Below are 23697 nucleotides of genomic sequence, written 5' to 3' on the forward strand. Positions count from 1 at the left end.
ATCTTCATATAAAAAAGACACCTCATTATGTGTCCGAGACCACAGAAGCAAGTCAGAAAGGTTTTAGCACCTTCGTCCATCTCTAAACACTGGCCCTTAATGACAACTTTAAAAGCAAAAGGCTTTAAAAGAAAGCCCTTTTGAAAAAAGATTTCACACTTGCTTCTAATTCTCCTGCTCCTTGTGTCAGTCTAGGTTCAGTCAGGGGAGCAGAGATACCACGAGGTCACAGAATAGGGCTTTATTACAGGAATCCAACTGTACACAGTTATGGGAGGAGCTGGGGGAGGGGCGTGAAGGTCTGGAAGGGGTGCTGGAGGATCAGCAGTCAGTCACCAAGCAGTCCATCTGAGAGGGCAGGCATCTCCAGCCACCAACAGGACTGCCAAGGGAAGCTGGGGAGAGGCTTCTGAGTACCTGCCATCCTGGGGTCTGTGGCCATGCATCTCGTGGTGGGCCTTAGGCTCCAGCTGGGCACCAGGGCATCAGGGCCAAGAGTAGGGAGGAAATGCTGGATGCAGATCAGAACAGAGCAAAGACAAGCAGAAACCCATTAGGTACTTCTGCTGCCATCCATCACCACACCTGACAGCCAACAAACCTCGGAGAGTAATGGCCGTCCCAGTCTGTGTATATTCCTCTTTGGGCCAACTCTAACCTGGAACCACACAGGCAAGGGGATGCTGGGAAATGTAGTTCTCAGCTTAACCAAGGCAACCCAGCACAGTCCACTAGACACCCTCAATTAAATATAGAATACTTAAAGTTATTATTCACATCTTTGGGGAGACTACATTTTAATCATAATTACATGATAAATATTTCATGGAATATATCTTTGTCATATAATTAGGAATAAAAAATGTAATCTCAAAAAGATGCTAAATAATTCAAACGGCTGAGGACGTGATTAAAGCCATGACTGAAATATGGTCAGAAGGTAACTCAAGGTCTTCAAACATGAGCTCCCAAGAAATGTGTCACAACCAGGTGTTTAAAAATAAAGTGAATGGAAATGACCCAAAAGAAAAAATTTTGTATGGCTTTAAATGTGGGATGAAAACCTAAAGAATATATCCAGGTCATGTTACAATCTGGCAAGAAATAGTTTATGAAATCAATATCCAGTCTTCTCTGGCCATTGCTAAGTGGTGGCATTCATTTCCCTCAGTCATTCTGAAGATATCATCTTCCATTTTTCAAACCCCTTGAGGTTAGGCACTGCACTATGTTACTTCGAAAGGCCCTCACAGAACCCAGTCCAAGGATGATTGGCACTTTGGAACTATCTCTTGACAAATTTCAACCTAATTCCATATTTGCTGCATCCTACCTCCTATAAAGCACTATGCTTGGTGCTAAAGAGCTGTGAACCAGGGGGTTCCTGACCTCTAGAGGCTAATAAACGAGCACTAGAGACCACTCATGCACAAAATTTATTCTGAAATAGAAATAAATTGGACTTTGATAAGTGCTGTAACTGGAGTACAAAAAAAACATGCTTTGGGAATACGGAGAGAAGTGAGATTGGCATCACGTGGGGAATCAAGGAAGGCGTCGTACAGAAGCTGGGAGCAGGCCTTGAAGGCTAAGACTTAGAAAGAAGGGGGTGTGTATGTGTGAGAGAGAGAGAAAGACAGAGAGAGAGAAGCAGGGAGGGGGGAAGAGTATAGCCGAAGATAAATTGAGGAACTTGTTGGGGGGTAAACTGGGGTGTGACTTATCAATGGATCAACTCAAATATTCTCATACCTGTGGCTTCCATCATTATATTCTCAAACACAGTAAGAAACACTCTTATCAAGTTTTATATCCAGGGTTTAAAGAACTCATGCCCTATGGAGGAAATTGGAAACTCTTAGGTCAAGCAAACTCTTTTTCTTTTCTTTTTTCCTTTTCTATTTTTTTCAGTGAGGAAGATTGGCCCTGAACTAACATCTGTTGCCAATCTTCCTCTTTTTGCTTGAGGAAGATTGTTGCTGAGCTAACATTTGTGCCAATCTTCCTGTATTTTGTATGTGGGACACCGCCACAGCATGGCTTGACGAGCAGTGTGTAGGTCCGCAGGGCCACTGAAGTGGAGCACATGAACTTAACCACTGCACCACCGGGCTGGCCCCTCAAGCAAATTCTTTTTTTATTTTTTAAAGGTTGGCACCTGAGCTAACATCTGTTGCCAATCTTCTTTTTTTCTTCTTCCTCTTCTTCTCTCCAAAGTCCCCCAGTACATAGTTGTATATTCTAGTTGTAGGTCCTTCTGGTTGTGTGTGTGGGACACCATCTCAGCATGGCCTGATGAGCAGTGCCATGTCTGTGCCTAGGATCTGAACCGGCAAAACCCGGGGCCACTAAAGCGGAGTGCGCAAACTTAACCACTCGGCCTCAAGCAAACTCTTGTATCATGAAGTACATCCACTCTTCCAGGCAGTCATTCATGTAGGATGCATATATTTATTAAGCACCTACTCTGGTCCAGGCACTATAGGGAAAATGAAAATCAAGACAGTCCCTGCCCTGAATGAACTCATTACCTAGCACAGAGTCTGGAGCTGGGATGGGTCGATAAACATTAAAGGAAGGAAGGAAGAAAGGGAGGGAGGAAGGGAAGAAGAAAGGCAGGCGGTAAGGCAGGAAGGCAATAATACATGTCATCATCAACCATAAGACAGAGAAACAAAATGGTATAGTGGGTGAAGTGCTCAGGCTCCAGAGTTAAGCTGGGTATGAGTCCTGGTCCTACGGGTACTAGCTGTGTGACCTGGAGGATGTCACTTAACCTCTTGCGGCTTTGGTTTCCTCATCTGTAAAACAGGAAATGGGGTTCATAATATCACCCTCATGGTTTGTTGTGAGAGGGAACACTATATAAGGAAAAAATGATCCAGCGTCCTCTAGGAGGGCTGACAAAGTCATTTAAGAACTCTCAGCAGGACGACGTAGAACACTTCAGTTTTTCTTACTCCAAACCTTCATCTACTGAAATACTTAAGAAACATAACAAGTCCAGACTTGTAGAAGCTGAGAACCTCTGTGTTTCAAAGGCAAAGGGCCAGCAGGTCAGGCCACAGCGGCCTGGAGAGGAGCCTCAGGGAGCCTTTCAGAAAAAGCTGGAGCCTTAGGTCCACGCACCCCGGGGCACCCAGTCAAGTGGGGGACTCGGGCCTCCTGACGAGCCCGAAGCTGTTCCTGCTACTCCACATTCTCCCCAGGAGTCTTATTTCAGGGTGGACATTTTGTTTCAACAACAAGTAAGTTCACAATACCTTCCCAACACTTCCTCTTCAAAATTACAAGTCTTGGGAAGTCTATACACCACCTAAATAGTCGCCTTACTAATGTGCACTTTTTAACATCCAGTGGTGCCCCAAACACTTGCCTTCCGAAACTACAGAGGCATGTTTTTCTAAACGTGAGCTGGGCCCAGAAGCGGGGATGAGAGCATCTCCTAAGTTACCGCCTGGCAGAATCCCTCCACAACACATGTGTTTCAGTGTTTTAATGTACTGCAAGTAAAATGTGCTATTTCACTGTGCCCTCAAAAGGCCCAATCATTTCATAACACGTGCCAGATCAGATCCAATGCTTGGTCTTGTGGGCAGCAATGAGCTGATTTATCCATTGCCACCCACCACCGCCTGGACCAAAAGGCACAATGGAGTCTCAAGCATCTATTTCAAAACTCCACCAGCAAATGGCCACATTTTCCTAAGTCAGCTTTTGCACAAATGCCTTTTATTGTCTGCCTATTGATTAAAGGAAAGAAGAGAGAGAGAGGGGAAGAAGTGAGAGAGGAACAGAGGAAAAAAAGAAAGGAAAGACTGCATGCCCTGAATTACAGATCTGTGATTAGCTGTTAGCAGCGACGAAGGGAAGATCTTGAATGACGTGCCATCAGACCATTCAGCCTGGAGCACGGGCCTCTGATCTCTGACGGTTACGAGGCTATCATGAGAGACTCCTGATATTTTTCCCAGCAAGCAATGGGCAGTGATGGATGATTCCATTAGAAGAACGGCCATGACTCCATGTTTTCGATGAGGTGCTCAACACTCAATAAGAGGCCAGGCATCAAGAAGCTTTTGAGATCTCAGTTCTTGGGATGTCCAAGGAATTGGTATATCCCTCATTCAGCAAGTTCCAATATAGGTCAGAGGAGGCTTGTTTCAAACTGATTTCTTCAGTTTCCAATTCCCAACCTTTATCTGTATTTGTGGAGGGCTAATAAACGCAAAGATGAACCCTCTTCTCCTAAAGGTAATGACAAATCCACCCACAAATATTATAGGCTTAGACTCTGACACAGCTGTCACCCCTTCCAACATGTCCACTTCCCTCTCTTGCCAGGGTCTTCTCCTGAGTTACCAAAAGAGCAGAACTTTTTACAGGCATTTTTGTCCCTTTAATTTCAAATCTAAAATTAGATGCTCAAGGCAACAAGTATTAAAAACAACTTTCCCTAGGGGCCAGCCCAGTGCCATAGCAGTTAAGTTCATGTGCTCCACTTCAGCAGCCTGGGGTTCACCACTTTAGAACCCAGGTGCGCGGACCTACACACTGCTTATTAAGCCATGCTGTGGTAGGCGTCCCACATATAAAATAGAGGAAGATGGGCACAGATGACAGCTCAGGGCCAGTCTTCCTCAAAAAAATAATAACTTTCCCTAATCTTACTTTTCCTTCTCATCTGCTCCACTAAGAAGTTATAATCAGGGAGAAACCAGTTTAGAATAAAAAGACGAAATTGATCAGGAATGTTGGCAAGAGGAACAGGAATAATCCTCTCTTCTGGATTCCATTCATTTTGGATCAATAATGATAAGAAAATGCTTTCTGAAATTTTGAGTGGTGGCCAAATCAAAATTTTGCCTTGATAACCCGATTTAAATTTCAGGTTAGTCCTACTGTTTCCCAATTAATCCTAAGAGGCTAGTTTCTCTGCACGTTTCCACTGTTTGTCCCCAATCACTAGCTTAGAGGTCTTGGGCAAATCAAACTGTTTCACTGTTTTCAGCCAAAAAGCGTTTCTTCAGAAATATTAAGTGTGCCCAACCACAGTAATGCAGACAGCTACTCAAGTATTTCCAGGCAGAAGCTCTGTCCAACGTACAGATCAAATATTACTACAATTATCAACCATGTGTTAATATCCATTAAGAACTTCCCCATCAAGAGTTAAACATATTCCCTCTGCTCTCATTTGCTTTTTCTCCTAAGTCAAGACAATTTATCACAAATTCTCTGTCAGTGGAGTCCAAATAAATAAGATTTCTCTTACTCTTCAAGAGCTATAGACTTGAGTCAAAAACAAAACCTTGGATAATGATGGGCAGCACGAGCACAGGCCATTTTGAAATGGCTGCAAGGCAGAGGTGCAACATTTAACAATACAAGTCCAACATTTAACAATACAAGTTCTATTAACATAAGCACAGTAAGTGGAAAGCCAAGCCACAACCAAGCATCAAGCTCTCAGTGAAGAGTGCCCATTCTAGATTTCTGCTGGTAACTGAGGTCGCTGTTCACCTGATGAACGGCAACAAAGGGTGACGTGTTGAGAGCCTGACTGTTAACATACTTGTCCGCCACTTCCATGACCACCTTTAAGTCGGTCACATGGGGACAGCTGGGCTTCTCCTTAATGTCACCAGCAATCTTGATGAACTAACAGTGAACCCAGCAAGAGGGCTGCTTCTATATCCAAAGCTTGATGAAGGTGGACATTGCCACTGATCCAAGCAAGGATATTTCTTTAAATGGAGAATGCTAATCACTGACTGCGATGTTAAGTTGTGAAATAATGAAAGAATTGAAGGATTTTTGTGAGGCGATTCAATAAGAATGTTAGGTCTTACTGGCTGAGAAGATGTGTAATATAACCGAAGACAAATTGCCTGGGCTCTTTAAGAATACATGGCTGGTGCTAAGAAAATCTTCAAGAGCCAAGTATTTTGAGAATTATAAAGTGATGTTATAACAAGGTCAGGAGTCTAGGTACATAGGTTCTAAATTACTGCAATAGCCTATAACAGAGTCCTATAAAGGGGATGAAAGGTACTTCGTTACAACATTGGAAAAGCAAACTCAGGTGCTTCTGAGACCAGTGGGTATAATTTGTATGGCTTCTTCAGGTTTGCGTTAACTACACAAAGTTGGCTAGGATGGTCAGGGCTCAAAGAATATTTCTTCGGAATTTGGTTAACGAAATAAACCATTGGAAATGAACCTTCAATTACCTCAGTCTGACAGTCTACTGCATTAAAGCCCAGTAAAGCAAAGCATCTCTTTTTCCATTTCTCTATTCAAGCCAGGTGATTTGGAAAGTCGTACCACCAGCAGTGTATTCAAGCAAAACAAAATAAAACCAAAAGCTTTTCATTTAAAATAGTTCTAAAAGCTGGTTGCCAAATCATGAGTTACATTAAACGGGCAGGGTAACTCATGTCCTGTTGCCCCAATTCCCATTCTCTATAAGTCACCGTAGAGCCTAGTTTTTACCTTCAGATTTCTTTGCATCAGGACACAAAATACTTTCCAACTAAGAAGCCAATACCCCATGACAATCCCAGGACAAGTTCTGTGGGTATCCTTAGAAAATGAAAGCATCGTTGCAACACACCACTGATCAAGGGAAAAGTGCCTTTTGTACTCAACGGTCCAGTTGGTATTTGTGGCCACCAGGCTCGGCAGCTTTCATTTCTCTTAGAGCTAGTTCCAAAGCAACGTAGCCAGGTGCCATTTTTAAAGGAAACTGCTGTAACCAGTCCCAAGAGTTTAAACCAGTGCTTTCCCTAGTGAAAGATGGGCTACCCACAGACATTTCAAAGACTTAGGTGGGGAAGCCAAAGGAGAGAAGAACCATGAAAGGAGAGCTACGGTTTACTTCTTGGATGACAACACGGATGTTTTATTTTTAATACACCTAATCTATTGTGTACTCAGCTCGCTCACGTATTTTCCTAGGGGAAAGAAGTGTTACATGATGCCGTTTTCACCCCTGAGAGAGACAACCAGTCAGAGAACTGCCATGCCTTCTGTAATGGTGGCTGAGCTCATACTTCCAGAGAGAGGGGCGCTCAGCTCAGCCACTCCACTGCACAACCTTGGGGCTGCTTAGTTGTCTCCCTACAACTAGGAAGCGATCCTCTTAGTAGCTTTGTCCCTTTCCTTCTACATCTTATTAACCACACCTGACGTTGAACAGGGGTGGGTTCATGCCAGGATAGAAACAGCACACCATTTATGCAAACTTTAAAAAACATATATATGGATATTACCTGAATATAAAGGCATACATAGGTACAAAGTGTAGTGAGAATGGAAAATGGCAATGGGGTGAGAGAGGGGTACAATTGAGGTTTCAAGTACGTGCAAAGTTTTATTTTAAAACAAAGAGTTTAATATGCCAAAATAACGTTTTAAAATCTAGATGGTGGGTTTCTGGGTGATTCTCTGAGTTTTTCTGAATGTTTGAAATGGTTCAGAAATTTTTTTCTTGTTTTTTGGGGGTTTTTTTTATTTTATTTTTCCCTTTTCTCCCCAAAGCCCCCCAGTACATAGTTGTGTATTTTTAGTTGTGGGTCCGTCTAGTTGTGGCATGTGGGATAATGCCTCAGCATGGCTTGATGAGCAGTGCCATGTCCTTGCCCAGAATTCGAACCAGCGAAACCCCTGGCTGCTGAAGCCGCTGAAGCGGAGGGCGAGAACTTAACCACTCGGCCATGGGGCCAGCCCCAGAAATGTTTTTAAAAAGATAAACATACCGGCAAATTTAAGAACTAGAAATCCCATAGATATCTGAGATCTACATTAATTTATTAAAAAGAAAAAACCTGAAATCAGCTGACTAATAAGTGAGCAACGGATTAAATATTTTTCATGCAAAGAGAACAGGGATTTGCTGTCTACTGACTGTGTCAGGTGCACCCTAATAACCAATGTATATACTCATTTATAATTCCATGAGTTAGGTGTTATCTTCATTTTACAGATGAGGAAACTGCAGCTGAGAAGTTAACTTGGCCAGTGACGCAACGAATTCAGCACCGAAGTCAGGATTCAAAGCCAAGTTCAAAGGCTGGACTTGCCCAAGGCCTCACTCCTCTTGCCACCGTCACAGGATCTCCTGCTTCCAGGCGTCAGATGCTCCAGGGGGTGACCAGCCACCCATTACTTCAAAGAACACTTAGGATGCCCCTCCCAAAGTAAATGTCATGAAGCCACCTGGCCCGTACTGCATGTCACACCATCTCAAACAAAATCTTCAAATTTGTTCACCCAGGCATTTTCACATAAGGTGGTTAACAAAATTCAGAAAGAATGTGCAGAAAATTCTGAAGGATGGATAGACACCAAAATGTTATCTCCTATTATAGGATATAATTATATGACAGTGTAACTCACTTTCTGCATGTTGTCACCTACATTTTTCTACAATGAACATACTCCTCCTCTAATAGTTACTAAGTGCTTACTGAATAAATTAACCAAGCTAACGGTCACATGTCCAGTGCACTGGACACCGAGTGGCTCTATTCCAAAATTATATTGAAAATTATTTTGAAAAAGGGACCATCTCTATCACTCAACAATACCAAAGTGGCCCAATGTTCATGCGCCAGAGTATACATAAAGACGTGGTCCCTGGTCTTGAAAGAATCTAGGAGAGGATCAAGACGTGCACACATGAAAATGCTAAAATGCCAGGCAGTAACTGCCACAAGTACATAAGCAGGAGATGCTTCATCCAACTTTTGAGAAAGGGCACACTCATTTGTGAGCTGGAGCAAGGACAGAGGCCCTCATGGAAAACAGGATCTTGAATAAGACCTTGGACCTTGCAAAAGGATTCAAATTAAAACTGTACGAGCAATTTGGAAAAACAAAAAGCCTGAACAGACTGTGAAAATTGGGAACCAACATGGGCATCTGAGTATAAGTGAAGCAAATAGCCTGGCACTCTGATTAACAGAATCCCAGTAAACTCCAGGGGGGGAGGAGTTGGTGGGGGAGGCGATTACAGAGAGCAGAGGCTCAGGGTCAAAGAAATTTGGGGAAAACTGGGTTAAACGAAGTCACAGGCATTTCTTGTACTGCTTGAGTTCTCCAAGCTCTTAGATGCTAACGTGCATGGAGTCTCCTCCCACCAAGCAGATAGGCCTAGTCTTATTTGACCAGAATCCTTTTTTAACGGAAGATGTGCAAAGCACAACACTGTACAAAACCTCAAGTTGAACAGATACAGAAGGCAAAACAACGAAGTGCTTGAATGCCAACACAAACTGGGCAGTCTGGCCTTGGTCCTTCTAACAGGGCTGGATATCCCCGCCTGCCCGGAACAAAGGAGGACCTGCTAATACACCTTTAAGTTTCTACACAGTAGAACTCAGAACCAGATATTGCTGCCACCAGAACATTCCTATCCAAGTGTCGGAATTCCCAGCGGAGGGCAGCCCAACCCCCATTCTTCTGAGAGCACCTGGCCGATCAGCCGGTCCCTTCCTAGGGATCTGCAGGCCTTGGAAGACGCTCACCTTCTTACAAAGTGACTGAAGGGCTACCACGAGCAAGGGGGAGCTCTGGGGGATCCCAGGCATGGCAGGATAAAAAAAGTAAGAGTTTTTAGTCTTGTGTGTAGACAGCAGTTTTTTTTAAGTTAGAGGCGGCAAGGCACTTGTTATAAAATCAGTTCAAGGGGCCATAACCAGCATTTCTTAAAAAAAACTTTTAAAAAAAACAAGCAAGCAAGCAAACAGTACAAAGGGCAAGTAATGTTTTATAAAACTTTTCTCTGTTACACATACTGTATTGACCTGTGTTCTGGACTGCGATTCAAACGTATTTCTTATTTGGGTTACAGCTTAAAGGTTTGAAAGTCACTGCTCCAGAAGGTGGAGGATTTAGGGCCAAGACTGGAGGCTGCCACATTCCCCCGGATGGGCGGAGGGGCCCCTTTAAGGCGGTGGGACAGTAGCAGTAGAAACAAAAGATAAACAGAACAGACACTTAACAATAGAGAAGAGCATTTGGCTAAGGGAAACCAGTGAGAACGCCAAGGCCCTGGTCATCTGGGGAAGGCGGCCACAACCATAACAGGCACATCGTGACGGGAGCCGGTTAAGAGGTCCTAGGGGAGGCAGGGAGACAGGGTCAGGGTGAGACACATTTGGTTTCAAGCGACAAGAGGACATCCAGACGGAATTACAAAAAGAGCTCTCCTACACCACGACCTAAAAAACAGGTCCCCAACATTTCTTTAATTTAGTCACCTTTTACGACACCATATTAATTCTCTTTCAGTTAAACAATGTTTTAAATTTATGTTCTGTCCTCAACCAAGTGGTTATGACTTTAAAAAGCACATAATCACACTAAAGAACCAATACCATCAGTTAGTCTCTGGCTATTACATTATTTACCATCCCAAGGGCTTCACTGTGATTTAGCATTTGATGGATAAGGACAGGCGGGCCTGTCATTTGGCTCTGTGCGCGCCCGATGACTGCATCAGCACAGGGAGGGGGAGCCGCACGAGCCCGCCTGCACTAGCACTACCCGGAGAGAGCCGTGCCAAAGGGCGCCCGTCAGCTGCCGCTCAGGCTGTGCCCATCCTGAGAGGCGGCACAGCTGGCTCAAGGGCCCTGCTGATCCAGCAAGAGGGCACGAGGGAAATGGCAGAACTCCAACAGATCACTTTATCCAGGGCTGAATCCCCAGCGTACAGCAGAATAGACGTAATGGAACGAGGCAGTGTGGACCTAAGGGTAAAACATCATCCCCACCAAGCCCTGGATGAAGGGACTGTTGCTTTACAGAAGCCTTTTTATGAAGTAAATTACATTAATTACTGACATTTAAAAACATGCAACATTTAAGGGTTCTGAATCTCTGATTTATTAGACAGCACGGAAATAACAAGCTGAGATTATTTTACAAAAAGAGCTCAAGCTGCTCATAAACAGCAACTGGGCTTGCTGGAGGAGAAAACAATTCTTCACACTACTGCACAAGGACACAAGACTCGCCATCCTACACAGAGTCAGCACGAAAGGGCACAGAGACAAGGATTTTTAAGACAGAAAACAGAGAAATCCACAGACTAAATAACATGTCCACAATGACTATAACACACCCCTGAGGGGATAAGCACGTATTTGTAGGAAGCAAAACAAAGCTTTCCACAGAGAAACCACTTTGACGAGATGATTAGGTGGACCTGCAATGAAGAAAATACATTTCAAAAGACGGGTTCAGACTTACACTCAGTTTTCACCTTAAAAATAAGACCCTTCTCTGTATTAAAGAATTTTTCTTAAATACACCACAGATAAAATAAATTTCAGTAAAGGTCCAAGTCCCATTCAGAAACATACATTTGCAAAAATATAAACAAAAAACACAAAGTTTGACAACAAAAATACTATTTGGAACCACCCAGAATAGGCCAAGCTAAGTTCGTGTTCTGCTTCAGGGCATTACATTGAAATGAATCTCATTCTCACTGTAATTTTTTTCTTTTTAACCTTAATCACCAGCGGCTGGGCAACTGAAATGGACATGAGAACTATATAAATGTCAGAGAAATATGTAAACCTCATTAATGTTTCCAAAAATTCATTTAGAGATAGAAACAGGTCCAAATAGATGCCTGTCTAAATGTACTGCAATTACGTTACAATTATTTTTCCAAATACACAGATATGCTCTGTCTTTTCTCAGCTCATTACTAACTCAAACAATTTGCCCTTCTGGGATCAATTGTTTGCTAATAAATAATTGTTTACAGTCACAAAATGATGTTAGGAGGTTTTCTTATTAGTTTTCCTTCTGCACCCTAATAAGATTGAAAACTAGCTGATTCCCAAGAGTCTAACCTTAACCTCGCTTTGTTTAACAGCCCAGGAAATGATGAACCATCTGCTTCAGAAAATAATGGACGGCCGAGAGGAAATATTGTTTAATTGTAGATTAACCTCCTCATGAGGCAGTCTGAAGCAGCTTTAGAATTAGCAACTATAACCAGCAAAAGAAACAAATGGCTCAAGAGCCTTTTCCTCTACCGTTTAAGGTCCAGAAAGAAGGCAAAGGGATTTTTATTACCTACATTTATTTACAACATTTATTTCTACAGTGGAAACAAAAATCATCAAGGTCAAAACTGACTCTCAGAAGTGCAGTCACTGCCCTCCACTTTTGTTTGCCCAAGTACCTTTAATGCAGCAAACCATCAAACCATCTCATGCACTTAAGAAAGTGTTCGTTTTAAAAAAAAAAATCAACAAAAACCTCTTTTCCATTATTTTCAGGTTCTTATATTATTTAAATTAATATTTTTCCCTGGTTTCTTTGTTAATAGTAATAAATCCACCATTGGGGAGTACGAATTGTTTTATTATCATCAACATGGCACTTAAGTAAATGAAATCTTGTCAAGTACATGGTGACCTACAAGTTCAAAAGAAAAAAGAACAGCATGAGATCAAAATGGCCGGCCAGGACAGGAGACACAAAAGTGAGAGATTAAATGCAAACACAGCCCTTTATCCAACAGGCTTCACATACTAAGTCTTTTCTAAAGTCAAACCGGTAAAGGCATACATGCTATTCAATATTTAATACTCTGCCCTCTCAGGGACTCCCCCAATTTAGCAAGGGCACTATAGCATTTTAATTCAGGACAGGACAGGAATCTGAAAACAGTCAGTTACTCTGTAAATATTTACTGAGGAATTCCTTCAAGCGCCTGGGTAGAGAAGGACAAGGAACGGGACAAAGACACTTGGCGTGGGTATTTAACGCTTTAACAAGTGCCTGGACGTCAGCTGCCCCTTGAGCCTCGCGCAAGTAATTAAGGACAGAGCTTTGCCCTGTGGTACCAAAAAATGAAATGGTTCCTCTCTGTCAAGTTACAACCAAGAGCCAAAGACATCTATGAAAATTTCAAAACTAAGGAAATTTGCTATTCCAGGCAAGGCCATATTACTCTGCGTTTCCAATAAGACCCGAAGGTCATTCGCTTTGTGTAAATATTAAAGAAACAACCTCTGTGGAGAGGAAAGATTTTTGGCAGTTCAAATTCTTAAATATCTTAAATAGAATTTGCTAAAATAAATTATTCTTGAATTCCTCAACTTAATTTTGAAGCAATGAGCTAGTAATAACTCCAGAGATTCAAATAATAGTGCCTATTCAAGAAGAATGAGAGTTTGACATTCTTCTCTACAAAACAACTAGGCACAATTTTATCCATCAGACGTCTATCAACCTACGGATATTGAAAGCTTGGGAGAACAAGATAAAATCAATTCCAACCCTACAGTCAGCTGTAATATCAGGCAGGCATCAACAACGCTATTCATGAATTTAGAAAATTAATAAATCCTGGGTTGAATGCAAGAAAAGGCTCAAACACAGGTGAAGCATACTCACTTGGGTTTTGTTTCTGCATCTGTCACTTGGCGAATGAAGATACCATCTTCTGGATGTTCTGTATCATCCATTTCATACATATATGATGATGCTATTGCAAGTGTAGTCCCATCATTACTGAAGGCAAGTGATGCGATGCTGGTGGGGTACCGATGGAACTGACACAGTCGCTTTTTGTTAAATGGATCCCAAATATTTACGAATCCATCAGAACCACCTGCAAGTCATTTCAAAAGACTTAAAATGGTTCTTAAAAGCACATACATAAATAACCATTATCTTAACAGTTAATCTTTAAGGTCATATAGAAGTTACACTTTGCCCAAGGAGCACTGTACCAGATTTTTTTCCCCTAAATACCATAAAAAGCAAGCACAAGTTTTTAAAAAATTTTGCCTAAGCATAAACATCTAGTGTTCAATTAAGAGCAAAAATAATGTTGTCTTAGTAATTAAATACAGGTTAGCATGCCATACTTTACCTGTGGCAAATGTATTGTGGATGTTGTGGAAGGAAATGGCATTGACCGGGTAAATCTGCTCAATATTGTTTTCTTTTAGTCTGTGACACTTGAAGGCGTACTTCTTCTTTTGCACCTCGGGGCTTGGGTCCAGGTACTCAACTGCCACTCGGCCTTCAATAGAGCTTAATACATAACCCTGCCACGAGGGAACCAGAGAAGGACAAAAATGGTGACTCTAGCTTCCAAAAGCAAGGCACTAATTCTGAAATTCAATCCACACTAAAGAAAGATAATTATTTCAGAAAAGAAAAGATGCAGAGCCAGGCACTATTTAACTAAGGGTTTGAGCTGTACTAACACAGCTATGATCATTCCAAAAGCTTAAAAACACTAATACCTGTGTGATTTAAAAAAAAAAAAAAAGGCTGTCATCACTTGCTTTCTTCACTGTACCAGTGCCTTGCACACTGCAATCAAAAATGTCCAGTTATTTTGTCAAACCTAAACGAGCATTTTAAAGTGTTTCAGTATTATTTACTTATTGTCCTGCCCAGAAGGAGACTCAGATTTGTTCCATCAGCTGGAATGTATTTTTCTTTGCTCTATACCTCTGCATCTCCAACAACTCTAAGAACCAGTGTGTCTCCTTCACTGGGGCTATCCATAATCTAAACCAACTGGAAAGCCAGCTCTCCCGCTCAGTCTCTCCGCCTCTTGCACTTAACTACAGCAAGTTGAGTTTACACACAAACAACAGATTTTCAGCAAGGTTCAAAAGTGGTTTACAATTTCAAACCTCTTCTCACTTTTCTTTGAAATGACACTATGTCAAAGAAAGTACGGGATAACAGAAATATGAAATCTATATTTTATTTAATTTTTTAAATTCTTCAAGGTATAAAAAAGATTCCTGAAAAACTACTTATGTATTTCTTACAAATACATAAGTATACAACTACTTTATATTTCTTACAAAGAAAAATAAAAAACCAAGAAAACCTTACTTTTAAACTTCCATTGTGAACTGGAAATAGTGACAGAAGATTTTAGATATAAGACATAAAAATAATATTTATAAATGCAAGGAAATTTTAATCATGTATTTAAATCTCTGAAGTTTCACATAACTGCAATTCCTTCTCTTCAGTGGAAATTTATAATTTCCTGAGAAAAAGAACTGTGACCACCTTTTGAGGTGCTAGCCTTCTGAGATAAAGGGCCAGAAGAACTGACAGAATTGCTTCAAGCTCCACAGTCTGACTGAAGGACAGCCACGAGATTCCAAAGATATCTGCTGTTTTTAATGACTTTTCCTCTTGCAAAATTCCTGTAGCAGCTAACCACGCCACCAACTCCCCTTCGAACTTTCAGGATTTGGGGGGAGCAGCTCACTAATAAACAGGGTAACGGCCTTTAACAATGTTGATGGAAGGGTGACCGGCCCGTACACCGCGAGTTAGTCCTGACAGGAGGGGCGTTGCCTCTCTAACTTCAGTGGCGTTCTTTAAAAAAAGAAAAAGCCAAGTTCTGCTGTCAGGTTGGGGAAAGAACTCTATTAGTATTAGGGTTACAAAGAGGCAAAAAAAAGAGAACAGCAAATTCCATAATCCTAAATATCCAGATTTAAATTTTAATTCACTGGTTACTAAACTGAAACATCTGAAAAGCTCTTGGATCAGTGGACACCTGCCAAGCCTCCTGGACCGGGATCAACAAGGAATCAGAAGACCTCTATTCAAACTGGCAGATGACTTGACCACTCTGAACATCCGGGTCTTCTCTAAAACTGGGTTATTAACACACTACCTTTTAACAAAAGGCTGTCAAAAATAAACCTAACAGCAAATTCTAAATCACTACTCAAAAAGAGAGAGGAAAAAAAGCAAAGCTTTAAAAGGCAGTGACCAAAATCATGATTATATAAGACCATGCTTTCAAATTCCAAAGGGGTGGGGGGTCAGTACCTGCTTGTTCGGAAATGCCCGTATGCAGCGGGTCTGGTACTTGAGGCTGGACTCCCGGCGCTGCTGCACGTAGCCCATGTTCCGTAGGTCCCACACCAACACTCTGCGGCCCGCAGTGCCCACGATCAGCCGGTCTCCAGACACAGAGAGGGTGTACACCTTCAAGAAGGAGTAAAACTTCCAAAAATCATCTATTGCCTGAAAATGGCATTCTGCCCCAAAATAAAGTCCACTAAACATAAAACCACAAAAATTTAGCTGATCAGGTTCCCAAATACAAGTACCAAACTTTAAATATTATAGTTACACAAACCAAGTAATTTACAAAAAAGAATAAACCAAAGTAACACTTAACCAAGTATCATGTAATGTACATTCAATTACTTCTGCAAAAAACACTCAAAGACTTAATTTTCTTTGTTACTAAAACAAATTAAATAATTAAACAATTTTTCCAGTCTTCTTATTTAGTGACAATATAAAGGTGTAAAAAATACTCAAAAAGGAGACAACAAAGCCATAAAACAATTCAAGATACCTTTCAATGGGCTCGTGGCTTTTCATAAAACAATCATATTCAAAGTTACTTTTCTACAATCACCTTTTGGAAAATTTCATTTTGTAACTCCAAAAATCTTGACTTTCCCAGCTGCCACACTGAATAAATAAATAGGCTTTTCCAGGAAGAGTGAAGGAGCCATCACTAATTAGCTACTTAGTTGGTTTTGATGGCATACAAACTCAAAATTAAAAGACAAGGATAGTGGTCTGGCATATGACAAAACAAATTCTTGTGCCTTGATGTCACACTAAACACTCAAGACAGAGTTCATCCTTAGGGAAAATTTAAAAAGTGTTTTTTCCCCTAAAAGCATCTATTTTTTCCCTCTTAATGCCTTTTCTTCAATATTAAAACAACTTCCATAAAAAATCCCTTTATAATAAATCACAGAACTTGCTGCAAGCAAGCATTTAAAGTCGTTTATTTTCAAATATGTTATTTGGGGACCAAACAGAGAAAGCCATTCACAAAAATGATGGCAAAATGTATTTTCCTGATCATGTTAAATCATTTCTTTTTTTAACCTAGACTTCAGATACACAGTTGCTCTGATTACTACTTTCAATTAATAAGCAACTCTAACTTAATCTAATATTTTAAAACCCGAAGAATTGCTACAAAAAATGAAAAGGCCCCAGGACCTGGTAAGATATCTCTTTAACATTCAGTAATTAAACCATATGGTTAGTAATCACTATCATGTTAACTATATACCACCAGCCAAAAAACCTAAGTTAGGTTTAACAATGTAATGACCCAACAGTCTCTACCACCTGGCCTTAAAATTCAACAAAGAATTTGACCAAGGGAAAAATAAGGAACTAAAAAGATTCAAAACAGATTTAACATAGGCGTAAGAAAAATACAAGATTTACTGTAATTTATTCAGAAAACAAAATGCCTGCAGAAAAACAGAAACTAACCTAAGACATGAAACACCAAACTTAGAAAACACAGAATCCAGATAGAAATAGATTTATAATAGTACAATCAGGTTGGGAATTTTATCTTAAATCTTTACTATACAGGTGACACACAAGCTTCTAATAGTGCTTTCTATCTCCAATGATCATAAATCAAGTGAAACCACTGTCATGCTACTGACTAGGTATATACATTTATCAAAGAAAGTACTAAAAAAAGTGACATAATGAACCTTGCTGAACCAATAAGCAGCTTGATTCAGTGTGGCTGTCCATTATATGATATTCTGTCAGCAATTTATCACGGCTCTTAACATGTTACATACGACCATAAATCAAAACTAGAAACAATGCAATTATTTTATTCTGAACAAAGGTCTTGCCAGGAGTAGATTCGACTGTGATGTGACAAAAATAATGGCTCTTTGGGTGCACTACAGTATATAATGACGGCTAACAGGAACTGAATAGTATATTTACACTGAGGAAACAGACTCAAGTGAAGGGTACCTTTAAACTGCTAAAACAATCAATCTTCAAAATTAACTACCACCTGATAAAGTCTGATAAGGATACAGCAAGAATGCTCAATTACACTTTCATTGTAAAGATCAAAAGGTTAAAATAATACGGCTTCCGTTCTAAGAAGCTTTGTTCACTAGAGCCTTCAAACTACATCCGTCAATATTAAAAATAAATAAATAAATAAATGGTAAAAGCCAGGGAATATAGGACACCGTTCTCACTAAACTTGAAATGATAACCCATTTCACCCTCTTAACAGTAAACTCAAACGAAACCTCAGGTCGTAAGTGAAAATGAATGATGCTCCATCCTACTTTCTGGTTTGGGCACATCAAACCCAATTTAAGGCAATCCAACAGTCTTTGCTAAATGACTTCTCTGAAAATGCAGTGAGTCGCTTTTCAGTCTTGGGACTGAAAGCATTAGCCATTCACAGAAGTGAGTTTATTTAAGCTAGTGCTCTCCAGTACAAATATGACAACTGACAGAAAAAAGTGGATCAACATACCAAAATTAATTTTCCTTTCATCAAAATATTTCTATGTAGCTGGGTGTGTAAAACAGACTGGTCAACTCTTCACTTCTATATTTATTACCATATTCATCAAACATGTACCAAGTCAAATCGCCCCAAGGACGACAAATCCTATTATGAATATAAAGGGCCTACCTTTTCGGGCTGAGAGAAGGTCCCAGCATTACAAGGAGTTCTGGGATCCCATAATTTGACTGTCTGATCCCAACTCCCAGTAACCATCACATTCACTTCTGGACAGTATTCAACACATCGGATAGGGGCGTCATGGGTTCCAACAAGATTTTCTAAAGGAAAAAAAAAACCCACGTAGGTTTACTACCTCTGCTAAACAAGGATTGCTCAAGTGAACAAGAGAAGGAAACATCCATTCAACTGTAACGAATCCATTTCTACCAACTCCACAGAAAAGTCTGCATACAGAAAAATTTCTCCATGACTACAAAGAGTCATCCATTCCTCTGTTCACCTTACAGTGCATAATTTGATGCGCTGGCATGGTACATATCAAACGCTGACTTGAATTCCAGATTACATTAAAATGGTAGCATTAAAATCTGTTATTTTCTTCACTACACTCTAGATTCCTTAAAATTAGAAAGTTTGTTTAACTCTGCATAGTCATGCATCACACAATGACATTTCAGTCAATGACAGATCTCATATAGGACGGTGGTCCCCTAAGATTAACACCATACAGCCTAGGCATGTAGTAGGCTATACCACCTGTGTTTGTGTAAGTACACTCTATGATGCTCCCACAACAGATAAAATTGCCTAACAACGCATTTCTCAGAATGCGTCCACGCATGAGTGCAGTTCTGACTGTATCTAGTGCAGGATATGACACAGGGTAGGTGCTCAAGAAATACCTGTGGAAGGAACAAATGAACGGAGAACTCTGGTCTTCTGCATCTGGATAAAACTTATCACATTAAGCCAATGCTTATAAGAAACTTATTTAAGTGGTAACAGGATTATCTGAGAGCCGGCAACAGGAAGGCAAGGAGTCTTATGATTACTCCACTTGGTTTTCATCATGGGTCAAATTTCCAATACATACACAATTTCTTTCCTCTCAATTTCAACTTTTTACGCTCATTCCTTCATTCAACTAACATCTACTAAATGTCTTCCATGTGTCAGAACATATGCCACATGCTAATGAGACAGCAAAGAACAATATGTGGTCCTAATTTTCAAACAGAAAGACTACATGTTTAAAAACATGTCACTTAAATAAGAAAGAAAAGCATCTCATGAGGTTAGGCAATGACCTTCAGAGAGTAAACAGCTAACTCCCTTCATTTCGGTCTCCAAGATCTTAAGTTTGCTTTTCAGTGTTTTTTTTCTCCTAAGTTTTCAAACAAATAGGACCTAAACCTGCAAACTAACTTACTGTGTAGCGTCAGCTGCCAGCCAACAATAGCAAACACCTGCAGTTCTAAGCTACAGGCCAAAGTCACTTTGTAATTGGGTGCTTATTTTTTTTGACAAAATATTGTGCCCTCCCTCTCACTGTCCAACTCCTCTTCATCTAGTCATCTCTCTGTGCCTTGCCATCTGCTTCAAGTACTTCTATGTCTAATGTACGCACACACCAAAAACAGCTCTGCTAGAGAGCTCTGTGCATTTAGATTCCATTCCAATCTCTGCTCTGCTCCAAAGTCACCGTAAAAACTTGAGTAAGTCATTTCACACCTAGACCTTCTAAGAAATGAACTAAAAGAAAATGTGTCATCTTGTTATTCATTCAACAAACGCCAAGTGAAGCATATTCTATCCTAAATAATTATACAAGCAGGACTAATACAGCACATGGACACGATTGGTTATTTTATAATGCTAGATTCTTAAAAATCTATCTTGCTGTAGTCTAAACTTCAGTAGCTTCTGAAAAGAGAACTCAAACATCAGCACTGTCCTCAAAAGTCCTAATGAAAAGTGGACCACTACAAGAACCAGTCCTCTTCTGAGGACAAGGTGAAGGTCAAATACTGAAGTGTCACTTCATGTAAACCCCTGGGATGGAGATCATTATGGGCTTTACTGAAAAAACACATGCATAATATTTTGTGATCAGTAACTTAACGGTTATCATTTAAACAAAAAAATCTTAAATTCAAACCACTTCTATTTGTATCCAAGCAACTTAGGAACTAAGCAACTCAGGAACTACTCTATCTAAATAAACATTTATACTCTCATATGCTAGCTGAGAAAACAATAAACTGGTAAAAAAAAAAAAAAAAAAAAACCTGGCCATATTACCTTGATCAGTGTTCAAATCATGCATTTTCAGTTGATGGTCTAATCCCCCACTCCAGGCATGCGTTGGATCCTACAAAATAAAGTTTCAAGTTATTTAAAACTTACAGAGCTTTACAAAGTGTTTCAGAATTCCTGTTTCTGCAGCCAACTGTCCAGTTTACACTCAAGATGTACACTGGGCTCAAGCACTCACTGTAAACAAAAACAGCAGAAAAAATAAAGCAAGTGGTCAGAAAAACTACTATGTCAGTAAATTAAGGAAGCACTATTCACCACATAGCCTGAGAGTAAAGAGGCATTCCTACTTCCTAGTGGAAAAAGAAAAAAGTCTTCCCTTTAATGAGACAGCCAAATTTTACTGTCTTGTTACAAATTTCAAATACAACTGTCCTATGTCCTGAAACTCTGCAAGATTACTCCACTAGACTCCACTTGAAAGGGGAGACCGAGTTTCCGACGTCTGCATGTCCCCAGAGCTAAAAAAAACGGTACCTGGCTCAAGGCAAGCGTTCAGGAAACGCCAAAGAGCTGTCCAAACAACTCCACCGACAGAAGCCTCTACCCAATACTCGAAAAGGGACACTATTCAGAGGAGACCGTAACACCAACGAGGGCGGCGGCGGAAAGAGGACACCTACGTAGAACGCGCAGTCCAGGACGGCGCCGGTGTGCTGGTACTTGAGCCGCATGGAGTTGGCCGGCACATCGTAGAGGCGCACCGACGTGTCCCAGGAGGAGACCAGCAGGAACTGGGAGGTGTTGGGGCTGAACTTCACCGAGGAGATGCCGTCCTCGGGGGGCTGGTTCAGCTTGAACTCGTTAGAACCGGTCATCTACGGAACAAGCGCCCAGAGTCCCCAAGGGGCCGGGGGCTGGGCTGGCTGACGGCCGACCAGCTGGGGGCCCCATCCCAGAGGGACCCAGAGCACGTCGGCGACTAGGCCTCTGCGCCTGCGCACAGGCTGCGCGCCAGCCCCGTCGGGACTCTGCCCCAACCCCCGCCCCTCCTAAGCGCCCCAACCGGCCGGGCCGGCGCCGCCGCACCCCAAACCCCAGCCCCCAGCCCGGCCCGCCGCATCCCTCCCGGCCGCGGGCTCCTGCACTCGGCCCTCCCCGGGGCCTGCCGCCCCTATACTCCGATAATAAAAGAAAAGCGATGGGAGCGAGGCGGGTTCCCTGCAGGCGGCTCCGCCAGCTCTGGGCCCGGGGATCCCCGAAGAGTGCTCCTCTGCGCCCCGATGCCTCTCCCCGCTACCTTGGACTCCCCTCAGAAGCAACTTTGCCGCCGCTCGCCGCCGCCACCTCCTTGCTTCCCTTCAAGCACTCGCAGCCTGGGCGAAGAAGGCGGAGAGGAAGCTCCAGCGTATGCCTGCCATTGGCTGATTTCAAAAGCCAACGTCTCCCCCTAGGCAGCCGATTGGTCCGCTCGGAGGCCCGGCGTCGGTCAACGCAGTCATCCTGTTCCGGCTCAAAGGCAAACCGCGGGTTTTCCGATCACGTGGTCTCGTTTCACCACCAGGCGGAGGCGCCCGCGCTCCTGCTGGACGAGTGAAAACTACAACCCCCAAGGAGCATCGCGCCAAGGCTGCGCTCACGCCCTCCCCAGGCTTGTGCGGCACGCTGGAAGATGAAGTCTCCCTGGGGTCGAAGCCCTGCCTGTTCTCTGGATAGCAGGCGGGAGAGATGCTCTTTCCAGTTGGACCCGTGGCCCCTCCTCATCTCAGTTAGTCTCTCGGACACAACAACCCCATTTTGATCAATACATCTATGGAGCTAAATTATTCTCCCTTTCACTGGAAGTGCAAATGCCTATGAAGTTAACCAAAAATTGAAGTGGAGAGGAAATATCTGCTCTAACCAATTGTATTATTTTGCTCTGGTTTTTTCTTATTTTCCTAGAGTTTCCACCGAGGAACCAGGGGCTCATATTTCCCATTGTCTTAAAATCTCTTGATCGCACAGAAACTCATCCTTATTTATACTATGCTTTATCTCTCCATTCTATCTTTTCGAAAACATTTATTGAGTGCTTTCTGCCAGGCCTGGAGAGAGACTCTGGGAAGATGCATTAATCAGACCACTCCCTGCTCTGGAGGAACTCCCTGTCCGGAAAAGTGGACAGACTGGAAAACAAATAATTACGATGTATTAAAGCTCAAAAGCTTCTTTTAGACATATTTTTAAGTAGGATACCAAAATGACAGTTACAAACTTCTCCCCCACCATGCCCCCACTCCACCAGCTCCTTAGAGTTGAGGCTCAGTTTGCTCCATTTTCTGTTTCTAGAATCCTTCAGAAATAGGAGAATCAAGAAGGTTGCTTCTGTAATGAGAAATGATTTGATCCCCATGGAGGAAAAGCAATACTTGATCTATAACTAGAATGCTGTAACTTAGTTACTCTTGACCAGCAAAAACCCACTAAAATTTTTCATTTTAATCCATGCTGTAACCTCTTTTTCACTGCCTTTTGTGAAAAAAAAAACTCATTTTATTACGCGATTTCATATGAAGTGGGAGGAAACTTGGGTTAAAGTGTTTAACTTTTAAGGTACATTAACAGAGGAAAAAGTGTTGTTGGTCTTTATGCATTCACATACCCTGACTCAGGTGCACTTCCTTTTATGATTCTTGACATAATAAACACACACAACAACCACCCTTCTGTTTGCTGTATCAATGATATTACTGCCCTCCCCCCTCACCAATCCTCATACTTGGTTCTCTATCTTTTCTCTTTTGAAAACTTAATGGCTAAGTTCAGAATTTAAAAATGCAGTGCCTTGCCTCCATTCTAACTTTGGCTAAATATTTTATCTCCAAATAATTTTATTTGGTTCCCTCTCCCAGTTGTTTATTTAATTCTATTAGTGTTTCGAGATTCTGAACATGAATTATCCACTAATAAAATCTAAGTGTATTTCATTATCCAGTGTGTGTATGATTCAGGCCCCTCTGGGCATGCAGTTGCAGCTGGACTCGATATGAGTTTTAAGAAACGTCAATCTTTTAAATCCAGTTTAGAGCCTG

The 23697-nt window shown here is 41.6% G+C and overlaps 1 protein-coding gene across 4 annotated transcripts; it reads right to left on the reverse strand.

The window, feature by feature from the left end:
* Nucleotides 1-227: 227 nt before the first annotated feature.
* BUB3 (BUB3 mitotic checkpoint protein) lies at nucleotides 228-22151 on the reverse strand. 4 transcript variants are annotated; one of them, XM_070481462.1, is made up of 8 exons: nucleotides 21924-22063; nucleotides 21307-21501; nucleotides 20669-20738; nucleotides 18533-18684; nucleotides 15853-16011; nucleotides 13907-14084; nucleotides 13426-13642; nucleotides 228-511 (listed from the first exon to the last, which is right to left on the reverse strand). In XM_070481462.1, exons 2-8 carry the CDS (start codon nucleotides 21499-21501, stop codon nucleotides 460-462), a joined length of 1023 nt encoding a protein of 340 aa, XP_070337563.1. In that variant the 5' UTR covers nucleotides 21924-22063; the 3' UTR covers nucleotides 228-459. The 4 variants fall into 4 exon arrangements, with proteins under 4 accessions (XP_070337563.1, XP_014722720.1, XP_014722719.1 ...); XM_014867234.3 differs by lacking the exon at nucleotides 228-511 and adding an exon at nucleotides 7796-10123; XM_014867233.3 differs by lacking the exon at nucleotides 228-511 and adding an exon at nucleotides 10867-11212 and having other exon boundaries at nucleotides 21924-22151.
* Nucleotides 22152-23697: the final 1546 nt, after the last annotated feature.

Source organism: Equus asinus, chromosome 2 (assembly GCF_041296235.1).
Source record: "Equus asinus isolate D_3611 breed Donkey chromosome 2, EquAss-T2T_v2, whole genome shotgun sequence".
Taxonomy (NCBI): Eukaryota; Metazoa; Chordata; class Mammalia; order Perissodactyla; family Equidae; genus Equus; species Equus asinus.